This window comes from Lepisma saccharinum, chromosome 7 (assembly GCF_977018435.1).
Source record: "Lepisma saccharinum chromosome 7, izLepSacc3.1, whole genome shotgun sequence".
Taxonomy (NCBI): Eukaryota; Metazoa; Arthropoda; class Insecta; order Zygentoma; family Lepismatidae; genus Lepisma; species Lepisma saccharinum.
Window position 1 is genome coordinate 91,210,476 of NC_139235.1, and position 24,538 is coordinate 91,235,013.

The 24,538-nt window shown below is 39.7% G+C and overlaps 1 protein-coding gene across 2 annotated transcripts in view; it reads left to right on the plus strand.

The window, feature by feature from the left end:
* Positions 1 to 2,605: 2,605 nt before the first annotated feature.
* Positions 2,606 to 24,538, plus strand: part of ssh (Protein phosphatase Slingshot) — a 239,497-nt gene continuing 217,564 nt past the window's right edge. The window contains exon 1 of one of the 2 annotated variants that reach the window (XM_083125602.1): positions 2,606 to 2,677. In XM_083125602.1, the coding sequence (XP_082981728.1) occupies positions 2,675 to 2,677 (3 nt within the window). In that variant the 5' untranslated portion in view covers positions 2,606 to 2,674. Of the gene's footprint in view, positions 2,678 to 3,487; positions 3,690 to 24,538 lie in introns of those variants that run through there. The other variant, XM_083125601.1, reaches the window with a different exon arrangement.

Here is a 24,538-nt window from a genome sequence, read left to right on the forward strand (position 1 = left end):
CTTCTGATCGGCCATTCGCCACCGTTTTGGTGTCTGATCCTGGTTCACGATGCTGACGCTTCGACTGCAGGCAGTTGTTTTTTAATATAAAAAGAGCGGAAAGTGATATCGAGAACGTACAAACGCTAGAGATGTTGGATATACAATGCTGATAATTCGAGAACTATGTAAACTAAAAACTGCCAAAATAATAATAATGATTTGTGATTCTGTGGTGCAAAGTCGTAATGTTTATAAATACTGTACTTTCTATCCCAGAACACAAAACATATATAAATGTCATATATTACGTGCAAGGTAAAATAGAACAGAGCAATGTTTACGATATTTCTACATGGTGTTGGAAATAGGATTGTATAAAGTTACGAAAATACATGTTACTGGCTATTTACACGACTCGACAATATAAATATATGAGAATTAAGAAATGAAAAATTCAAATTCTTACAGCGTACAGTAATAATAATAATAATAATATATCTTTATTGAGCGGGCGAGGTTCAGCGTAAGCAGTTCTCAAATAGAAAGCATTTCGTGAGGCATTAAAGTCTTGTAGAAGAAGGTTCCATGCTTTCTTCTACTCCTTTTGTGTTGTGCCGTCAGTTCTTTTTTAATATTATTATTATTTTTACACTCCACTACATCCTTGTACATATTGACAAGATTGATTAATACATCTCTCAAATTCAGAGAAGTTTGCAGCCCGAATTATCTTCTTCTCCTACATGTTGATACTTTAACACAACACATTACTCTATGGGGTTCTTGATTGTCATTTGTTTTAGCCACCCAATCAGGTATAGCCTTACAAATTAATTTCGGATCAGTTGAACGGAATCTCCTGAACGTCGTTTTTCGTTGGTGCAATGCAAATCTTTAAACCAAGTTCATTTAGAGTGGATTAAAATTGATCTCATTCATCTGAACTTTGAAATAATCGGCGTTGGTGCACGCGGCCATCGGTTTGCACAACAGTTATCAACTCATGTTTGGACTTGACGCCTGCTTTATGGACTTGCCTCTTCAAAATTGCCCATAAATGCTCAATGGGATTTAAGTCTGGACTTTGAGCTGGTGTTTGTAGTAGTTTGGGCACATTCCATATTGGCCAATTCATGTTAACTCGCGCCTTATGCCTACTATCATTGTCTTGTTGGAATCTGTATATAGGCGGCATGTCCATTTTTTGGGCACTCTGCTTTACATTGTTCTTCAATATGTCCAAATAGACATATGCATCCATGATACCATCAATAAACTGCTTGGTACCAACACCTTTGGACGACATACAGCCCCAAATCATTAATGACCCACCATAGAATGAAAGTCTATTCCTGCGATTAACCTTATCTACATACGGCCTCATTCGTGGTATTCTACCATGATATCCATGCTTCCACAAGGCACGTCGGACAGTTTGATCGGACATCATCTTGCCAGCAACATTTTCTGCCAACGGTCATAACTGAGGAACACTTAGTCGGAGGTTTTCTCGCACTCTTTTTAAAATAAAGCGTTCGTCACGTTTATTCAACCGTCTGTCTCTCTTTTGGTTTTCTCGGCACATTCTGTGTTGAACCTTCCTCTCTAAATTTGTTTACTATATATTGAACTGTGGAGTGTGATTTATTGACTGCTTGTCCAATTTTTCTTAACGAATAACCTCTAAGGGACAAATTTATAATAACAACCTTCAGTTCGGAACTAAGTTCCTTCACCTTGCCCATTTCGAACACGCAGATAGATAGACAATACCTACGCCAGCATTCCGCTTGACGGGGAGCGAACCTGCATGTTCAAACTTGTTACGAAGTTGCAAACTGCACGAAATCCCCCGAATAGCGGCGCCGCTGTATGCGAGGAACAATGCCTGTACGATTAACAATGTAGCATGAAACAGCGGGTTTTTCTCTTTTCACACAAATTATATGCTCTGTCTACACACTTTGAACATACATTTTTATTGACATTTGTTGGAGAAACCTTCATTAACATTAATTTTCAGGTACATATGAAAATGATTATATTTACTAGTATATATGACATTTTTTCCACGGAAATTCTATGTGAACGAATAATAATGTTACATCATAGAAATTATATGGTTACATACTGTAGCTGTTTCGGATCCTACTTTAAACTCTAGGCCCAGTCGCAATTAGCATATGTGTGCAAAAAATGGACTTACACAAAAATTGAGTTAAATTCAAGTCGCTATTGTGTGTCTCGCTTTCGCCCCTATTAATCTATAGAGGTGGAAAAGCTTGTTAAGAAGTCAAAACAACATAAAATGGAATAAAATAATCTTCTGTAATGTTCTTAATACGTGACTTCTGCAGTGAAAGAGTATACTTCACAGCAAAATGACTAATTCACACAGCAATTCTAACTAGAATCATAAAATATGCTTGAACCACAAATGATATAAAGATCGTAAACTTCATTTCTAGCAAGTCTTTAGTCTAGCATTGGTTTAATTTTTCTTCTTGCACACGACATAATAGTTGAAGAACGTTATTTATCGGTCGAACGTCCTGCGCGCATTTAATGTGAATACGAGCAACGTCTTGCGAACGTCATCAAACGACTAACACTTCGTGAGACGCTTTGGGTTTGAAACGACAACGGCGTTCTATTTCTGTGGCCTTTTGTATCTCGTGGGTTCTATATTTGAATGGTAAGTATTAATGGTAATTCTAAACATATAATTGATTTCAAATGAAGTGATCTTCTATCTATTTTAACAGTTAATTTTCCTTTGGAATTATCGGTATTAATTATTTTTGCTTTAACTCAAAGTATGATGGTATGATGTAGTTCACCAAGGGTACAACATCAATAGACCATAAAATACCAAAATTTTCTAGCGTATACTTGTTTTTGATTGATTGATTGATTTTGTGTTTAAGTCCACTTTATGCACAGTAAGGCTAATGGGGACTGGACCTACAGTTTAAAGTGAGATCCGAACCACTATGTGCCTCCACCGGGAATCGAATTCGGGGCGTATACTTGTGTGCAAAATATTAGCATAGATTAGACAGTGTACTAATGATACCATGACGATTCAAGCATTTCATATATTAATATATTTTTCGATTTTCGTAATTATTTAAATTAATTTGAAAACCTCCGTGGTTCGAATTACCATTTAAAACCTTCGTGATTCGAATTAACCAACTTTCAAAATTGTCAAAAACATCGTGCAAAATCAGTTTAACTCTTTCGCAAATTACGGTTAATTATCCAAATGAACACGTAGCTAGATTATTTGCTAAGTATTGGAAACTATGGTGCTAGAAAACGATTTCATTTTACTTGTTTCCAATTTATTTGCCCTGCAATTACTGTAATTAAGTCATTGCTTTCTCCTTCGTTTACAACATGTTTTTAGAAAAAATTACGTGGCCTGTGCGACTCGAAAATTTTTCATAACATCACCTGGAGTTTGCGCATGCGCAGTGCTTGTATTGTAAGAGTAGCAAAAGATGGGTGAAATAGACGGTCGCGTAATTGTTTGAAGTGTACTGTCAAGTTATGTATTTTATTCGCCAGTTAGATACACAAAAATTTAAGATATATGACTATAAGCGTGGTAGTGTCGTGTTCATAGTGAGCTGAAATTCTTCACGATGGCCCTGGTAACCGTTCAAAGATCTCCAAGCGCAAGCAGTTCTCCACCTAGCTCGGTAAGTCATTTTACAGTTTAATCGATGGCAACTGCTTGAAGTCAGGCTACTTGAATTTAACGAAATTTACATATGTAGAGATTATGTGATTCTTTTATTGACTCCTGTGCTAGTTATCTGTTTTAGGGCTTTACAGTGAATGCTGCTTTTTAATTACAAAGTCTTTTGTTTGAGGATTGGTCTTATTTACAATACGCTATTGTTTACAAACTTCGTCAGGTGAAGAGGTTATATCCTAATAATTTGATGTATACTCCGTGTTTTTAATTTATTGAAAAGTAACTTCGGTCTTCAGGATTGGGATATATGACACTTAAGTGATTACAGCTACATGGGAAGAGTTGTACATTGCATTTACTAACGTGCAGATTTAGTGTAATTTAGGAGCCATTGACTTAAACTGACAGTAATGATATTATTGTTGTTTATATGGCATCTACTTTTCATGTAACAATCGTCTCGGAATTTAAGTAAAGTTAGTAACGGTTATAGCTTATTTCTTGTGGTAAAACCTTCCCTACATGGTGTATTTAGTTAAAATAGTCAATCGTATTTGCTTTAGAAACGCAATCTGTCAGTTTCAGTGAAAATGTAAACAGGTTTTTGAAAACTAGTAGTGTAGGAGTGTTCTCAACTAGAATAGAAATTACCCTCTCGTGAATGTAATTAATGCCCAAGCATTATTGTTCAATATTGTTCCTTTATTTAATAGCTGATACCTCAAGTAAGGGAGATTCATGAATATTGTCATTTTTTAAGGTTGCACTCACGTCTTTCAGTACATTTCATTGGATGGCATGTGCTATGAATCTCTTGTAATGTAAAACATTAGGTTGCTTGGTTATTCTAAGTGAATTGTGTAAGTTTACATTAAACGTGGGCCAGGATTATCTTTTCATTTTCCTTTCATTGCTCAATTTCAAATCCACTATAGTTAATCAAAGTCAAAATTTGTTTGAAGTCCACTTTATACACAGATAGGCTAATCGTGACTGGACCTACAGTTTAAAATGGGTTCCAAACAACTATATGCCTCCACTGGGTATTGAAACCAGAAACCTCTTGATCACAAGCTAGTTACCACTATGCCATTCGGTATATACACCATAGTTCATGCAATGGAGAGACCAAGTTTATGATAAATATAACAAGAAAACATGTTGATATATCAGTTAAAGCAATCAAAAATGACAAGTTATGGTGAATAAGATGCAATTTCTATTTTATTAGTAATGGTACTCTGCTTTACCATCTTTTCACATGCCCAGCATTCCTTTTTGGAAGGACAACTGAGGAAGGGGTTTGTGACTTCTCTTGGAGGCATGTCACTGTACACACTTTAGAAAGTGCTTTGCTTTTACTGGTATTTGTGAAATATAGAAAAACTTAGAAAGTCCTATTTTCTTTCTTTGGCATAATTTAATTTTTGGTCCATTCATAAATAACAATACCTTTTATTATTTTAATTTTAAATATACTTTACTTTTTATGTTACTAATGTCCAGGGGTAGACAAAACTAAAAATAATTCAGGCGCCAACCACTTTTCCTCAGGAGTCAGCCATCTTTTCGGTTTTTTTTTTTCAAATACAGGCTAAAAAATCCCTGAATGCAACTAAGATAAGATATGAAATGTGATTTTAAAACATTTAATTTATTAATTAATACAAGATTGCACAGGGGTGGCTTCCTAAAGAAGGCTCAGCTGATAACAGAAGGAATGACTATACAATGCATTCTAATATATGGCCAACTCTACAATATTGCTGCAAATTTTAAAATTCTGTTTGCAACAGTGCAAAAATTTTGGTATGTTTATTTGATTTTGTACATGATACAGAAAACACTAACATTAAAAAAAACACGTAATATTATACTATTTATTAAGAGAAAGGTAATGGAAATTTCCATAAACATACTCAAATATTAAAAGAATAATAAATAAGAACCGAATTAAAAAATTCAGCACCAAGTGGAAATTTTCAGATGCCATGGCGATCCTGCACCCTGTATTTTTCTTTCCGTGCTAATGTCCAAATTTTTTATATTTCTGCGCTAAAGAAAGTTAATGAATTTTCAGTGATGCTACAAAAATGATATGTGAAGTTCAAAATGATATTTTGTGTGTTTGAATAGTTGTGCACAAAATATAGATAAAATGGTGTTGGATATTTCTTTATCGATAGTGCATGTGAAAATGTTTTTGAAAAAAAAAAATGACCCAATCCTCATGTGAAGGAAATCAACCATTCCGGGGCAGAAGAATAAAAAAGCAAAAATTTTAAAATTTAAATAATAGCTTAATAACATTATATTTCCAAAGGTTATAGTCTAAATTAGTAGTAAACTGCAAAACTATAACTTTTTTTTTTTGCTTTTTAAGATTTTTATATACCCTTTTTTTTGTAACTCAGGTGTAATCTGTGACTTCCATCATTTTTGACTTGATGCATTTTTGTCCCATCTGTAACAGCCATAGCCTTTATACAAAATTTTTCCTAAATTAATCAGAACACTTACAATATTACAATACCTATTATAGTATGTTAAATGTGGTGCCCTAGCATGTATAACAAAATCAATCATTATTTCCTTTGTAATTCACAGGAATGTTAAAGTGAAATTGTAGGCAAAATAATGGGGTCCAAATCATGTCCCGTCCGTAACGCAACTTAAATTATTTTTATTTCATTAACCATAGTAAAAAATACTAAACATTTATGTGGAGTTGAAAGTAAACTAAATCTTTTAATTGTTCACATAATTAATTTGTTTATTAAACTTTAAATGAACGAAGAAAGTTAGATTTATTAGGGAAAATCAACACTGAATGTCCCATCTGTAACCCGGAATGGCTGACATAAGTAATGGAACTTAATGTAGTATTAGAACGTAAGTGATGTGTTTGAGTTCTGTTATCTGTGTGCATTATGAGATTTCGGGCTTAAACATGTTGAGCTCTCGTCTTTGGTGCAAGTGGTCGTAGGTTCAATTCTTGCTGGTAGCTAAAAAATTTCAGTGTTGACCCATCTTTGGGGACCGTTTGACCCTTGTACCCCCTCGAGAATTATGTCGAATTTTTTTTTAATAGACAGATTTGAATGCTTTATGTAATGTAAAAGTGTTTTCAGCGTTAGGAAAGCAAATAACGGGGATATTTGATCCCAAAGTATGGCCCACGTAAGTTAAAACCTGCAATTTCTGAGTACTTTCACTGCTTCGTACTGTTTGTATGTGCATGCATGCATATCACCAGAAAGTAGAGTACTGGGTGGAACCACTTTCGCTCGCTCGAGTGTATACAATGGAATATCATTTTAATGTGACAATAATCGTAGATACATACATGTAAAATATCCACCTTGGTACTTTCAGCGCAATATCATCTATTTCATTTTCATATATCACTGTTATTGGATTGATTGATTAAATCGGTGTTTTAAGTTCACCTTATGCACAGTAAGGCTAATTGGGACTGTTATTGGCAAGATAGAACACTATACTACATGTGTAACATGGAGATGATGACTATGTTCACTTAAGTTTCAATTTCACTACGTTTTTCACTTTGCAAATTATATTTAAAGGTTCACTACCACAGAAAAATTATGGTTATACGTGCACTACAGGGCTTCAAGTGTATACCACTCATTTTGGCTGGTCGAGCGATGAAGTTCTCAATTCCATACACTACCTATTTAGCATCGTCCATGAAAACTATTTGTTGCTCGAGCAAAATCCAAATCCTCTCCTTGTGTTTGTATGGGGTGGTGTGTCAGACCTGTGACATAAAACTGAATTGTGGAAATAAAAATAAAACAACTATTTATTTTAAACTAATATTTCTATTGTCAACTTCTTCTTATTATTAGATATGCCTGCATGTCCTGATGAAAATATCTGCAAATAGAGTACAAGTCTAAATATTGTGCAGTATGCTTGATTGTATCTTGACATGTACTTATATTGCGCAGCCATGTGATTGAACGATTAGCATTCTAGACTTGTGGTCGGAACATAGACATTTGAAAAAAGAATTTACTGAGTTGCGGTCTCACAAAGGTTGAGAACTAAGTTAGAAATTATATGATCGAAGAGGAACAGTAAGTGTGGGCTCCTGTATATCGAAGTGGTTAATACTCCCACCTTTGGTTTCAATTCCTGTGGGAGCTCTCAATATTTTGGTCTACAACCCATAGGCGTGCGTAGACTCTCTGTTTAGGGGGCAAAAGCGTTGATGAAAGTTCAGTCGTGAAAGAAGAGCCTCATTTTATCTCAGTTTCATTGTATTGATGGGTATATATATATATACACAGTTGGCCTACAAATGAACTTAAATAAAACAAAATGATGATCCAGAGTCGAAAGACCAAGGCATATGACGCAAGAAAAACAATATCAGTAGGTAATGACGATATTGACCTAGTAGAAGAATTTGTATATTTGGGAGTAAAAATACATAAAGATGGAAATGAAAGCTATGAAATCAAAAGGAGAATAAATCAAGGAAACAAAGTTTATTTTTCGCTATTGCGGATATTCAAAACCAGGGAAGTACACAGAGTAACTAAGGTTAAACTATATAAATCTATAATCAGACCAACATTGTACTATGGAAGCGAGAGCTGGACGTTCAATAAGAAATCCGAGATGGACCTGGATGCTTTTGAAAGGAAAATTATGAGAAGAATATGGGGACCAGTAAGAGACAGAGATGGATGGAGATTAAGATATAACAATGAATTGTACCATCTATACAAAGAATTATGTATATCCCACTTTATTAAATTTAAAAGACTAGAGTGGGCAGGACATGTCCAAAGAATGGATGCACATCGCATACCCAAGATAGTGGCTTATAGTACAATAGGAGGTAGAAGATCTGTAGGGAAACCCAGGAGAAGATGGATGGAGGCAGTGGAGGAAGATGTGAAAGGAATGTTAGGAATGAGAAATTGGGAGGAGGAAAGCATTGGACAGAGAAGCATGGAGAGGCTCTATTATGGAGGCCAGGGCTCGATATCGGGCTGCAGCGCCATAGGAGAAGAAGATATATATATATATATATATATATATAATGCAGAAACATAGAGGCACCATAACAAATAAATAAATTGTATCTGAATAAAATGTGCTGCTCTTCTTTTCCTCCAAACAATTGTATTTATGCATTTAAGGCAAAATTGTTTAGCAGCAAGAGTCTGAATTACTTAGTAGTCATAACTTCTCTCTTTAGTAATTTACAATGCAGTACAGAAAAAAAAATAGATCCAATTTTTTGCAAACTGAAAACAATATTGATTTAATATGGCACAATAAATTTCATGGGGCACCTAGGCGTTCTCTTTTACAATTTTCGTAATTTAGATCATTAAGTCAGTGATTTTTTTTTTAAAAAAATAACCTGATTGAAATCAGTCCACCTTGATCAGAACTATCTTAATTATTTCACCGCCTGGAAGCCAAAATAAAATGTTCTAGAAGTCAGCAGAATGAATGCTAATGATGATTAGGAAACTTTTTTAATTTTTTTTTTATTGGCTGAACTTTGTGCTGGAGTGGTTAGCACAGAGTGAGTGCTATGATGCCAGGGCTCTCGTGGGTCTTCCCGATGGCGCAGTGGTAGCGTCGTCGCCTTGTAATAAAGTAATCCCAGGTTCGATACCCGGTGGAGGCACAAGTGGTTCGGATCCCACTTTAAACTGTAGGTCCAGTCTCGATTAGCCTTACTGTGCATACAGTGGACTTAAAAACACCAAATCAATCAAACAAAGCCAGGGCTCTCGTGTTCGAATCCAAGCCTGGGCATGTATGTTTTTTGTGAGTGTCCTTTCATCACATCATCACTCGACCTCATCTTTGCAATTTGCCAAAAGTGGCACTAACCTAATTCAGTCACCTTAGAATAGACGTAAGAAATAGAACCACTGTCACTAACATTCTGAGAATTCTAAGATTCACATTCAAGGTAAATTCCTTCGCCCTTTTAACACTCCACACTGAAGTCAAACCTCTCCCCATATCCAGTGCCGTGGTCTCAAAATTTTCAGAGGGTGTACGCTAGGTTTCCTGAAACTTTGAGTGGGGGCCATTTTTCCAATAACTTCGGATAATGTTTTCATGAAATATATGGATGAAATCCTATAACTTCTACCAAGAAATGCCATTTATGGTGGAATACTGATATGGTAATTGGCATAAAAGAGGCATATTACAATGGAGAAGGTATTTTTAAAATAAAAAAGAATTGAAACCCATATGTTAATGATTACATTGAAACATAAACAGCAGTATTTTATGTGATCAGTAGTGAACATGTTATTGTATTTTATTTTCTTGTTAATATTGTTTTTGTAAATTATCAGTTTGTATATTTTTAATATGAAATTTTGGCCGATACCGATAAAGTACCGATATAAAATTTGCCGATACCGATAACCGATATTCTACCGATCCGATATAAAATTAGAAATGGTCCTTGAAGAACCTGAAATGATCATTGATCTCCTTAATAAATGTATGTTTCAAGGTGACTGCAGTGCAAAATAAGTTGAATATTTACACATTTACTTTTTTTAGAAAGAAGGGCATGGAGATTATCCATAAAAATTACAACAAAATGGCAGAATTTTGCACTAAATTATAAGATATTTATCAATATATTGGATCGGTAAAATAATCGGTAATTTTACCGATACACCGATATGCCTATATCGGCTGATACCGATAGAGTACCGATTAATCGGTCCCATCCCTAATTTTTAATAACTTTAATAATTCTGCTAATTACACAACAGAATTAGAAACTTGGAAAAATATTTATACATAAAAGCTGAACAAATGAACAGAAAAGGCAATAAATATCTCTGTTCAGAACTGTAATAAAATAGACCTTAGTTGTCGCGATTAAGGATTTGAACCTTTTATTTAGCCTATAGTTCGCCACCAATTGTTGCGGAAAAGAGAAACAATAACATTGAAGAGCTTTCGCATGGGGCTTACTCGATAGTTCGAAATCTTAGATTATATAAAGTCTTACTTTTACATTGGTTTTGATACCGAAAGGGATATCTCAATAATTACTTCAACCGCCTTATACCTTTGACTACAGCCCTGCCTTTATATTTAATCAGTACCTGTCTCTATCATCGGATTACTAATTTCTGTCCAAAGTCTCCCCCATCCTCTACCATTTTCGCCATTCGTAGATTGTTGTCTAAAGTAAGCCGCAAGAAGGAAACAGGATGTTTGGACTCGTTTCTTGGGCGGAGATGAGCCGATGCTGTTTCCATCTACAAACGCTTTCGATCATCAAGATCCACGTATAGGCCAAGTTCGGAGATGCCAAGAGTGGTCGGTCTTTCCTGTGTTACCATCATTGGAGGGGCAAGCTTCCTCTTTAGGTAGTCCATGAAACGCTAGCTTAGCATTTAGTGTCCTTTCCCACAACGCGGTCGATGTTGGTTATCACGCTCTGGATGTAGTCATTAAGAAAAAAATACAAAACTGGATGCCATCAGTGCTGGAGTGAGACTGTCTTCAACGTCTATATGATCATTTACTAACTCAGGAATTACACTAAAGTTCCCTTCTTTCCGAGAAACAGTTTGGATTTCTACGCTATATTTTTCCACCGCACCCCCTCTGCTGGAATCTGTGCCCCGAACCCAGTTTCAAGCATTGATGTCGAAATGTACATAAAGAAAGGTAAAGCTGCCCATACACTTCGCAAATTTTAGTGAAGGCACATGGTAACTTGTGGAGGTAGGATCCCACACGTTAGCAATCTCAGCCATTTGTGGAGATGCGGTTAGCACCCCTTACTCCTCAGGTATCCATTTTTCGACTATGTCCCTACTTTACCCGCTCTGTAGCTGCTATTGTGATTTCGGGACGCATTTGTGCCTCACTTGGGTACTAGAAGATGAACGATGAATATGTGAAATGGATAGCCACAGGGGTTTATCCAGAATGTAAGTGTACTTTTAGTGCGAAAATGTCCATAAATTGTGTCTTTGTGCAAAATTTAGGGGGTGGGTGTTCAGGAAATTTTGGAGCGGTGTGGTTAATCTCTGGATGGACACTTCTCAGGACAGGGTTGAATCCGAAATCTTCAGTTGTGAAATCGTAGGGATGTGAACTTACAATCCAAGTCAGCATGGGCGTCGCCAGAAATTTTTCTAGTGGGCTGGGCAATTGATAAAATTTGAATAATAGAAATACATATTTTTATGCTTATGATTATTATTATAAAATAATAACTTTTATAAACTAAAATAAAACAAATTTTATTCCATTTTATTATTATTTCTACTCGATCCACCAAATGAGTGAATATCCAGCACAACTATTTTCCGTTATTTTCTTCAATTTTACACAATTAGTGTAACGAAATGCATAGTTATTCTATTTTGTTATTAACATTTACACACCTCGTTAAAAAAACAGCCTTAGAAGTTAGAAATACATTTTTGGTAAAGTGTTTATGTTTTGTGACTTTTTACATACAGCTCTAGTTTTCTTAATTGTGAAAACTGTGAAACCATTTATTCTGTGATTTAAATGGCAGAAGATTGTAAGAAACTCGTTCCTGTATTTTACACTATATTTTTTTCGGTTTAACGCACTTCTTACTTCGTTATTCTCTTCATGCTTCATATTATTAACAATAAAAGGAACGAACTTTGTTTTTATTTTATTTTTGTAACTTGAATGATGCCAATTTCCAGAGGGGGGTCGACGGACCTCTTCGACCCCCCCCCTCCCGACGCCCATGCAAGTCAGTAATGCTTAGAGCGTCGAACATTGCCTGCATAGTTCCATGTGTTCACTATCGCTTGTAAACTGGGTCAAAGCCACCTAAGTTGAAGACCCTCTGCTTGTTATGCTTGTAAAGACTGGCTTATATAACCTTATGGCCCCAAGGCGAGCAACTTTTTCCCGATGGAGAAATGCCGTCTTCGGGCAATACATGGCGGGAGGTCAAGAGTCATAAACGGCTGGAATTTGAATATTTGAAGACGGATTTCACACAGTGTCAGCACCTGGCACCCGCATGGTGTTGACCGTAGCTGCTTGTATGTTTGGTCAAAGGGTTTACGCAAATCATTGTAGACGGTTTTCCCTGTCGGTTGTTCAAAGCACGACTTTTCCGGAAGGCACACAAATATCAACCTCTCTTTCACGCGGTGCATCCGTGCATGCTTGGACCCGCAGCCAGTAAAATCCTGTGTGGAATTTGTGTTCGGTATGGCCAAATCCGGATATTTGGATTATCCCAAATGTTCGGATATTCGAATGTATGCATTATCCGGACAGTTTTGTAGTTTATCAGTTTCACGGGCTATCCACATCTTCTTGTATTCGCCATGTTCGTATTTTATTGTACGGATTTTCTACAAATCCTTCGTGAAATCTGTACTATCCGGATTATCTGTTGCGATATCCGAAACGGATATCGGATAATTTGCAATCCGGATTTTGTGGCTGGCCATCCCTAATAGCGAGACGAGACTTGGCAGTCTCTCGAGATGTAAATACCTGTCTCGTTCTCGTATCAGAATATTACTATACATGTGTACAGCATGCCAACGGACAGTTTCACAGCGTATACAGGTCATTAAGGCAGACAGCTTTTCTTTATAAAGTTTCTCCTTGACGTCTCATTTCGATCCTACGAGCCCCCGAGAAACATAATATTATCCTGAATACATGGACGTCCGTAAGGGGGCCAATGGGGACCTTTGCCTCCCCATAAAATGAGTTTCTACCTCAAGTGTATATTTTACACACAGAATTTCATTCCTCGCAGTAATTAGCTCTAATTATGATAAAGGACTGATTATTACAAGGCACTGGTTATTGCAGGAACATGATAACTTCAATCTAAAGAAGTTTTTTTTAAAGCAAATGCCGTGTCTGATCCCCCTGAAAAAATCCTAGGGATGCCCCTGCTTCAATATATACATCCATTACATTGATTGCCGCTGTAAGTATTTAAGCAAAAACGCCGTCGCCATGTAGTCAAGCTGTCCCGGGTTCGATACCCACTGGAGGCATGATTTGCCTATCTGTGCACAAAGTGGACTTCAAAAAGCTGAAAGTCTTTAAATTTCAATTTTTTTTCAGTAGCATGGAGACTGCGAGAGAGTTATGAAATAATTACGTCATCAGATTAATTGCCTCATCAATTCTTCCGTAAAATACCACGTTGGGGTACAAGCAAACTAACAGTTAAACAGTTCTCTTCATGCACCATTGACTCAATACAGTCACCAATGCAACCCGGTTATGGAGAACGATTTTTTTTACCTCCCTTCCCCGTGCATGTGGTCTACTTGTTCTTAGCTGGGAATGAAGGTTTTCCCATTTGTCATTTCTGTAGGCATGCAGAGTTCGTGAGCAATGCCCGACATGGTACGTTTAAGGCGTAGAGTCGTACAAGCCTTTTCTATGCTCGTGTGATAATTGTTTATTTTTCCATATCGCGATAAGAAAATTACTCCTTTTTTATTTCATCGAGTGGATGGTGTCCCCGGAAAGGACATTTTCCTAGCAGGCTAGAGCTATGGATAAATTAGTGCGTGTACTGGTTACTTAGCGCCGCTTTCTACATCTCTTAGATTCATCGCGTCGATAAGGATGAACTGTAACTAGATTAGTCTGGTTACTATAAATACAGATATATCTTCCCACATGTAATGATAACTTTCATAATATAATAATAATAATAATTGAGTAATAACAATAATACTACAATTTTATGAAAAGTAATAGAATAACTTATTGTTACATGAGGAGGTAAAGATCCTTTCGGATGGCGTAGTGGTAACGTCGTCGACTTGTAATCAAGGGGCCCCGGGTTCGATACCCGGCTGAGGCACATAGTGGTTCGGATCCCACTTTAAACTGTGTATGCTAATACGACCTTGTAAAGTAAAATGTAAGCTTTTGTGTGATTTGTTTAAAAAAATATACATTGTAAAGTTTTGAACATGTTACATCCATAACTATGGAATTGCCTAATATACAATGTAGAGATCCCACCCAGTAATAATTTATAGGTTGAAAAGGTTTGTTTTCCTACTTCCGCTGGGATGAAAAGCGACGTGTGAATCGCAATCGCCACGGTGATATGACACAATGCGACGTATAAACGGTGCTATGGATGTAATTGAGCGTAAGATGGTATACTCTTCTGAAATATAATTCCATTTTTCCCCGCAAATGTTGCAGAGAATTGAAGAATGGAATGTTGTAACGAGTGCACTCACGATCCCCGAAATGACGTGTCAATCATACCCCGGCACGGGGCCAAACGTCGTTATGTGTACGGGAGACCGGTCGTGACTCTCGGTCCAGGTTTTCAAGTTCGGTACTGAGACGGTCGTTTATTGTCATAGTATTGCGAGGCGGAGATTAATACCTTGAAATGTTACACTGTTTTGTTTACCTTTGATATGTAGATTCGAACAATCATAAAACACTAATAGCATAATATCTGGTACCTGAAAAACGTCAAATAACAACACTGACGAACGGTAAAAAAGTGAATATATATTGTAACAACAAAAAATATTGCAATCAACAACTGTTTACAAAGCCTCCTCAAGCTCTCCCAACATTCACTCTATCTCTCTTTCACACACATGAGGTATTTTTACATATGAAGTATAAATACATATTACGGATCTCATTAACATATCATTCCTTTTAATTTTTAAACCTTTATGTGAATTTAGGGCATTTGTCTGCCAGCTCCTGTGCTCTTTTAATTTAACTTAAGTGCCAGCCCTCGGAAAGCGGTTAACTAAGACAATTGGGTCGGCGTGGTTAAATCTTTCGTTCGAATGAACGTATGCATCGAGTCGCAGCTCGACATTATACAAGTTTCCCGGACGGGGGCATTACACACAAGCCTCTCTCGTCCCATGAGAACAACTACTCAATTACATAGTGATGCAAAAACTTAATTGGCTCCAGCTGCCGGAATACACTAATCAATCGTCGGCGCGAGCAAAAATTACCTTAAAAACCACTATGCAACAAATAATACTATTTCACGCACACGACCTTGCAATAAAAACAACTACGCTTTCCACAATTAAAAGGGACTCACCAGTCAACTATCGACAAATTAAATGGCGCGACGGGGCGGTCGGTTACACAAGAAAGGGAGCACACTTTGACAATTTACACTAAATATTAAAGAAATGAAATGGAGCTTCTAACGCTGAATGCAGACAATTAAATTAGCACATCTGAACCTGAAATAACTCTTTTTATAACAATACCAAAAATTATCAGACGCGGGGTTAGGTTTAGGTTTTCCTGAGTAACTTCGCAAATAAATGAGACTTCGGCGTTAACAGTACGGTGTTGATACTAACGACGCACGTTTACATGTACATGAGACCCTCTGAAGTATACTGTACCAGACTCTGCTACATGGCGTGGTCATTCATCTCTCCTGGACGCGGGACTTGCACACGGTTCCTTTGTGGCGAAATTGTCCTCCGAGGTCGATCGCGACGAAGAATAATTGCGACGATCTGGTGTACTTGCACCTCCTTAGTACTTCGGGCGTTCCTCTTGCCACTAGCGTCGGATGTACGTCGTCACGCGCCGGTTCGGAATCTCTCTGGTGGCTGGCTTCGATTCGGCGTCGTTCTGGAAGCGTCGTTCTGGAGTCGTCCTTCAATCTCTCCCTCTGGGTTCGATCGGCGTCGTTCTGAAGACGTCCTTCGGGCTCTGGGCAGTGTTTGGCTTTGGTGTCGTCTTTGGCGTTGGCTGACTGGCTTCGGCGTCGTTGCAGGCGTCAGGGGGAGCGACGGCTCCCTTCTCTATCTTCTCTAGCCCTCCATCATTATGCAGTCCACGCTTGGCAAAAACAAATCACCGCGTAATCTTCACCAAAATAAGGCGCACACTGGTAACTCCCTATCTGCAAGTCGCTCACAGTACGAAAGGAAACAAAGTTCACGGACACAAAGCAATGATCACGCGAGAGTGTAGCGCGGAGATGCTCTCTCTATGAAATCCGGGTAAAAACTGTGTCTGGGATGGTAGCACCGCGTATTTAAGAGAGATTCGAATTCTTCCGTTGAAAATGACGCTCAAGTCGCTTGGCTTCTGTTTCAGAGGGGTGGAAATGACCTCTGTCCATTGTCTTGAAACTCGGTCACCGAGGCGTCTTCGATACTTGCAGGCGTGGGGTCCAGCTGGGGATCTCTGGTCATCCGTGAACATGGGTTCGAACGCCTGCTGCTACTCAAGCTCGGTAGCGGCGAAAATAATCTTTCCTTATCTCCGTGTCGGTGCAAATATGTCATGTCCTAAGCCGAAAAGACAGTTCCGCTGTCACTCAAGAAAAACCCCATCTCCCAACTCCCGAGTGTCTGGCTCGGATACAAGTTTATTCACAAAATAAAATCAAACCTCACACTTTCATGTTTGTGCATAAAATGAATCAATAAACAAAAAATAATTTATATCGAACTGCGTTATACATGTCACTAGATACCGTGACATCTCGCCCTCCTTCCGATCAAAAAATTCTGTAGGCGAATAAAATTTTTCACTACTCAGGGGCATGAAATTTTGACTACAAATTTTTTAACACCCTGTACAAGAAAAGTCAACCAGTTCGATAACACAAAACACATGATATAAATGATACCTCCAATTTACATAATAAATATACATTTTATACACTCTGGGTATGGCGCAATGTTATTTTATACTTCTAAAATGGCGCGATGTCGCTTAACCATGTTTCGCCATCCCATTCCTCCCTTCGGCGCTGTCGACCTGACGGCCCCGGCTGTGGAGACGTGTTGCTGGGATTCGGCCCGTTCGCGTTTCGCGTCGGGCTCCTTTGAACCCTTGGCGGGCTGCGCCTTAAGTTCTCGTTGTCGGAACGCGGGCTCTCCGGTCTACTGTTGGGATGACGTTGATAATAACCATTGTTCACTCGACCGTTGTAAAAGTTGCTGTCGCCGCTGTTGCCATGGTGACCCGGCGAACCGCGAGTCTGACCACCTCGACGTCTCTGTCCCCGATAGTGGCGTCTCTGTCGTGGCGAAGGCGGATCATCTCGAAACTGGCGAACTTCGGCTCCTGGAGCGCGTTGCTGCCCATCGTACCTCCTCTGGACGAAATGGACGCGTGGGTGCTTGTTTCCCCGGTTTCCTTCATCCTCCGGTCGCCTTCTTTTGTTCCATCTTTCGTTTCGCGTCCTCTCGCGTTCCTCTTCGCACTGGTTTAGGTTCTCTAGAGTGAGCGACATGGCTTCTGCATCGTAAACGCACGCCCCGTTGAGATGCCGTCTTATCTCTTGCGGGTAATGATAAATTAGGGCCGCAATTATCTCCGACGTGGTCATCTGTGGCTGGAGAGCTTGGAACTCATTGAACTTACGCCAGAAATATTGCGCAAAAGTAAGTCCCCCGTTCCTGTCGTACCTCTCGTTCCTCAGCTGGATGAGCATCCTTTCCACTTGCATAGGGCGCTGAAAGTGTGTCAGGAACGCTTCCCTAAACGCCGAGTATGAATGAAAGTGTCTTTCATTCCGATCCAGCCAGTTCTTTGCCCGATCTTGCATTAGGCCTTTCAGCACGAGTAATCGCTCCCCATCCGCAAGTCCTAACTCCCGCGCTGTTGCTTCGAATTCCTCGATGAAGGCAGACGGCAAAATCCTGTCGGCCCCGGAGAACTTCTTGAAATGTTTCTTATATTCCGGCGGGAACAGAGCTCTTCTCGTTGGTGCTGGTTCAGATCGTATATCTTCCCGGGTTGAAGTTGGGGCTTCGAACGGTCGCGGCGATGGAAGATGTATTCCAGGTTCCACTTCGCTTCCTCCGTTGACAAGCGTAGTCGGTCTTGCGTCACTCGCGCGCCTTGAAGACGAGGGGACCGCAGCTGGCTGTGGTGACGTCATAGCTGCCGGCTCTCGCGATGATCCCGGGACGTCAGCTACGTTCAATTGTTGCAGTTTATCCTCGATTTCCTTTATCTTGTCGGAATTCCCTTCTGCTATGCTCGCTGCTCGCCGCACTTGTCGCTCGAGGGCATCGTTGCTCCGATTGCAGGCCGTCTCCAGCTGTGCACACTGCTGACCGATGTGTTGCAAGGCTCCTTCCTGTTCACGCACGCTCTGCGCCAGTGTTGCCACCTTGGCTTCCTGTTCATTGACGCGAGCGTCGGTCCTGGCGATCCTGGATTCGATTCGAACCTCGGATTCTTGGATCGTCTGAAGGAGTTGTTGCTTTATTTCTTCTCCGGAGGCGCGAACCGTCCCTTGGAGGCGTTCTTCCATCCCTCGTACCTCGGTCTGCATCCCTTGCACCTCAGCCTGCAATCCCTGGATGTTGGTTTGGACTCTGGTTTCCAATCCCTGGATGTTGGTCTGGACCCCTTGCATTTCAGCCTGCAATCCCTGGATGTTGGTTTGGACTCTGGTTTCCAATCCCTGGATGTTGGTCTGGACCCTGGTTTCCAATCCCTGGATGTTGGTCCGCATCTCGGTCTGCATTCCCTGGAGCATTTGGAGGACCAGCTGAATTTGGTTGGCACCACTGCCACTTCCTACGTCATCTCCTTGTTCCTTGCTGTGTTCATCGTCCGCACGTGATGTACCCCCCTGGGCACTTGGTATCTCCCTTTCCATTCCTGGCGGGCTCTTGCACTGGAGACAAACCGGTCCGGAATCTCCCTCGCTGTCGACTTCGAAATCATAAAATTCCTGTCCACAAACCTTGCAAACCATCATGACGTCACTCTTGTTCAAACAGTCTATGTGACGATTCCTTAATCTCATGAAGGCCTTTCCTTAATTATCTGCTCAATCTTCTGTCGCACTTTGGAACAGTTACGCAAACTTACGCGAGCTCACACAAAATGTGAATTACAAATCGATACATAAAAAGAAAAAGGAGGTCCGTCGGGAATCCCTTATCCCGCAACTCAGCCTGATGCCATAAATTACGCCAACAACCAAAAAAATACACAAAAAGTACATAAAAAATGCCCTATGCAGCTGCCCTTGCTGCTTTCGCCGAAAAAAATATCTGCCCTATTGTTACTAATTACGCCCAATAACGTGTCCTTACACGTGAACCTTCGACAAATACATGAAAATAACCCTCGAAATACAAAACGAAAAACACACAAATAACCAGGAACCTAACACAAGAATTTTATGCATGACGTATACAACAATGAAATTTCTACCGCTCTCGCAACCTGGCTTTCCTGGAAAGACATGACAAAAGTTGCCGTCCCATGTTCGCGGCGCCAAATGTAACGAGTGCACTCACGATCCCCGAAATGACGTGTCAATCATACCCCGGCACGGGGCCAAACGTCGTTATGTGTACGGGAGACCGGTCGTGACTCTCGGTCCAGGTTTTCAAGTTCGGTACTGAGACGGTCGTTTATTGTCATAGTATTGCGAGGCGGAGATTAATACCTTGAAATGTTACACTGTTTTGTTTACCTTTGATATGTAGATTCGAACAATCATAAAACACTAATAGCATAATATCTGGTACCTGAAAAACGTCAAATAACAACACTGACGAACGGTAAAAAAGTGAATATATATTGTAACAACAAAAAATATTGCAATCAACAACTGTTTACAAAGCCTCCTCAAGCTCTCCCAACATTCACTCTATCTCTCTTTCACACACATGAGGTATTTTTACATATGAAGTATAAATACATATTACGGATCTCATTAACATATCATTCCTTTTAATTTTTAAACCTTTATGTGAATTTAGGGCATTTGTCTGCCAGCTCCTGTGCTCTTTTAATTTAACTTAAGTGCCAGCCCTCGGAAAGCGGTTAACTAAGACAATTGGGTCGGCGTGGTTAAATCTTTCGTTCGAATGAACGTATGCATCGAGTCGCAGCTCGACATTATACAAGTTTCCCGGACGGGGGCATTACACACAAGCCTCTCTCGTCCCATGAGAACAACTACTCAATTACATAGTGATGCAAAAACTTAATTGGCTCCAGCTGCCGGAATACACTAATCAATCGTCGGCGCGAGCAAAAATTACCTTAAAAACCACTATGCAACAAATAATACTATTTCACGCACACGACCTTGCAATAAAAACAACTACGCTTTCCACAATTAAAAGGGACTCACCAGTCAACTATCGACAAATTAAATGGCGCGACGGGGCGGTCGGTTACACAAGAAAGGGAGCACACTTTGACAATTTACACTAAATATTAAAGAAATGAAATGGAGCTTCTAACGCTGAATGCAGACAATTAAATTAGCACATCTGAACCTGAAATAACTCTTTTTATAACAATACCAAAAATTATCAGACGCGGGGTTAGGTTTAGGTTTTCCTGAGTAACTTCGCAAATAAATGAGACTTCGGCGTTAACAGTACGGTGTTGATACTAACGACGCACGTTTACATGTACATGAGACCCTCTGAAGTATACTGTACCAGACTCTGCTACATGGCGTGGTCATTCATCTCTCCTGGACGCGGGACTTGCACACGGTTCCTTTGTGGCGAAATTGTCCTCCGAGGTCGATCGCGACGAAGAATAATTGCGACGATCTGGTGTACTTGCACCTCCTTAGTACTTCGGGCGTTCCTCTTGCCACTAGCGTCGGATGTACGTGGTCACGCGCCGGTTCGGAATCTCTCTGGTGGCTGGCTTCGATTCGGCGTCGTTCTGGAAGCGTCGTTCTGGAGTCGTCCTTCAATCTCTCCCTCTGGGTTCGATCGGCGTCGTTCTGAAGACGTCCTTCGGGCTCTGGGCAGTGTTTGGCTTTGGTGTCGTCTTTGGCGTTGGCTGACTGGCTTCGGCGTCGTTGCAGGCGTCAGGGGGAGCGACGGCTCCCTTCTCTATCTTCTCTAGCCCTCCATCATTATGCAGTCCACGCTTGGCAAAAACAAATCACCGCGTAATCTTCACCAAAATAAGGCGCACACTGGTAACTCCCTATCTGCAAGTCGCTCACAGTACGAAAGGAAACAAAGTTCACGGACACAAAGCAATGATCACGCGAGAGTGTAGCGCGGAGATGCTCTCTCTATGAAATCCGGGTAAAAACTGTGTCTGGGATGGTAGCACCGCGTATTTAAGAGAGATTCGAATTCTTCCGTTGAAAATGACGCTCAAGTCGCTTGGCTTCTGTTTCAGAGGGGTGGAAATGACCTCTGTCCATTGTCTTGAAACTCGGTCACCGAGGCGTCTTCGATACTTGCAGGCGTGGGGTCCAGCTGGGGATCTCTGGTCATCCGTGAACATGGGTTCGAACGCCTGCTGCTACTCAAGCTCGGTAGCGGCGAAAATAATCTTTCCTTATCTCCGTGTCGGTGCAAATATGTCATGTCCTAAGCCGAAAAGACAGTTCCGCTGTCACTCAAGAAAAACCCCATCTCCCAACTCCCGAGTGTCTGGCTCGGATACAAGTTTATTCACAAAATAAAATCAAACCTCACACTTTCATGTTTGTGCATAAAATGAATCAATAAACAAAAAATAATTTATATCGAACTGCGTTATACATGTCACTAGATACCGTGACAATGTTACATCGTACCTGAAGTGATTATGCATAAAAGGTCGTGCTTAACGGTTCTCTTCTTGGCTGATTGCAGCTAATCTATGACAGTAGCTGATACCATAGTGGTATCGCTTTATTTAGTAGCTTTTGCAAAAAGCATCGTCATCTTTGGAAGCTCATGGATTCGGTGCGCTTTCAACGATCAAAGGTGTTTCGATAACGAGTTTGACTCATTGTGTGCAAGGAGTGTACGTTGTTCTTTAGTCCCTGATATGTGTATGTACCCAAGGGTTTTCTCCCTAGCGTTTTGTCTTCTCTTTGAGAAAAGTTTGTTAAAAAGTCCATCGGGACTGGACCTACAGTTTAAAGTAGGATCCGAACCATTACGTGTGTCTCCACCACCGGGGATCGAACCCGGGATCCCTTATTAGCTTTAAGACTACGTCATCTGAGATGCCCGCTCTCTCCTGAAAATGAAATTTCCCTCCTTTCTCGTCTGTCTCAATTACATCTTTCATTTTCTTTCTCTTCTCTTGCTCCCCTCTTGTTTCTTTCGTCTCTCTCTCTGCCTGCTCAAATTATCTTTCACTTTCAGAGAGAGGGAGAGAAGAAGCACTAGGATGCGCTGTGGTTTCGGCAGGTCGAGGGATGGGGTAAGGCCACTTTTTCGTGGCACAAAACTTAGATTGATATCTTCAACAGTTTTGGAGCCGGTCAGAGATTTCTGGAACACCCTGTATTATGAGTAAGAATCGTTTTTAGTTTTCCTAGCTCGCGAGAAAGATGTATTAGTAGCACATCGAAATGTTGAGCAAAGAGAAGTTTAGCGACAAAATTGTGTTTGTTAGTAATAAAACTATTTGTTTCATCATAAAGCCTACTCAATTGTTAGAGCTTCAATGAATCAATCAATTACCCCAATCAGGACTTTAAACCTGAACTGAGAAAGTGACGGTAAATATTAAGTCAAACAGCAACAGTGTCATTCTTTTTTTGTGGAAGCAATTTCTTATCAGCGAGATAAAAGCTGCAATCACTCCTCCTTTGTTCAGCAAGTCCTTACGTATCCATGAAGAATAGGATCATAAATTTATATTAATAAAATGTTGTTGCCCTGTTCCAGCCTGCGCCTCGGGGAAGAGAAAGGAGTAGAGAAGCTCTTCCTGTTTTTGGCCAGACCCACGCGAGTGTGGAATCACTTTCAGATGTGATCCGGAATTCCTTGTGCTGCAGAACCACTACGAGGCAGGCAGATACGCGCTTGGCGGCACCCTTTCATCTCTCATGCGGCTCCCACCGTTGTGATACGCGGTCTTCTTAATTTGTTCCTAAATACTTTCTCTCTCTCTCTCTCTCTTTCTCTTGTGTCTCATCCTCCAGTGCAGGCACGTAGCCAGGGGGAACTAAAGGGGCTGAAGCCCCCCAGAAATCCTACAAATATCTAATTTAAATAGAGTATAGTGGTAATCAATTTTACTTCCTTAGCAGGATTAAATATTAGATCGAAAAGAGTTTAGTGTATAATAGAGGAACCAGGTTATAGTGTTACATTCTACTATTTTATCCAAAGAATAAATGGATCCACAACTCTCAAAATGTATTTTCTTTGTAAGAGGTCATACAATATAAAATTTATGAGAAAAATTTGCCCCTAACTTTTAAAGCCTTTTCTTTAACAATGTGTAAAAGTTAATAACAAAATGCAATAACTATGAATCTCAGTACACTAACTGTTCAAAATGTGAGAAAAATAACGGACAACAATTGTGTTGGATATTCACTCATACTATAGATTGAGTAACAAAGACTCCATTTATATAATAATAACAATAACAATAAATTTTGTTTAAAATTGGTCTATTTTCAATAGCTTATAATAGTTATTATTGTAAAATGACAATTATAACCGTGGTAATAATTATTATTGTTATTATTTCTACTAATCAAGTTTTATCAGTGCTCTCCCTCCCCCTACAAATATTTCTGGCGACGCCTGTGCTGATAAGGGATGAGCAGCCCCCCGAAATACAATCCTGGCTACGGGCCTGCTCCAGTGGCGGGCATAAGGATGTTTGGTGGGGGTCTTAACCAAAGGTAGACAAAACTAGAAATAATTCAGATGCCATCCCCTTTTTCTCAGGAGACAGTTCTATTTTGTTTCTACGGGCCAAGAACGTCACGAATCAAACTAATGTAAGCTATGAAACATGATCTTAAAACATTGAATTTAATAATATGAGATTAAAAGTAATTAATTCTTGCACCAAAGTGGCCTTCTAAATAAGGCTTAACTGGTAACA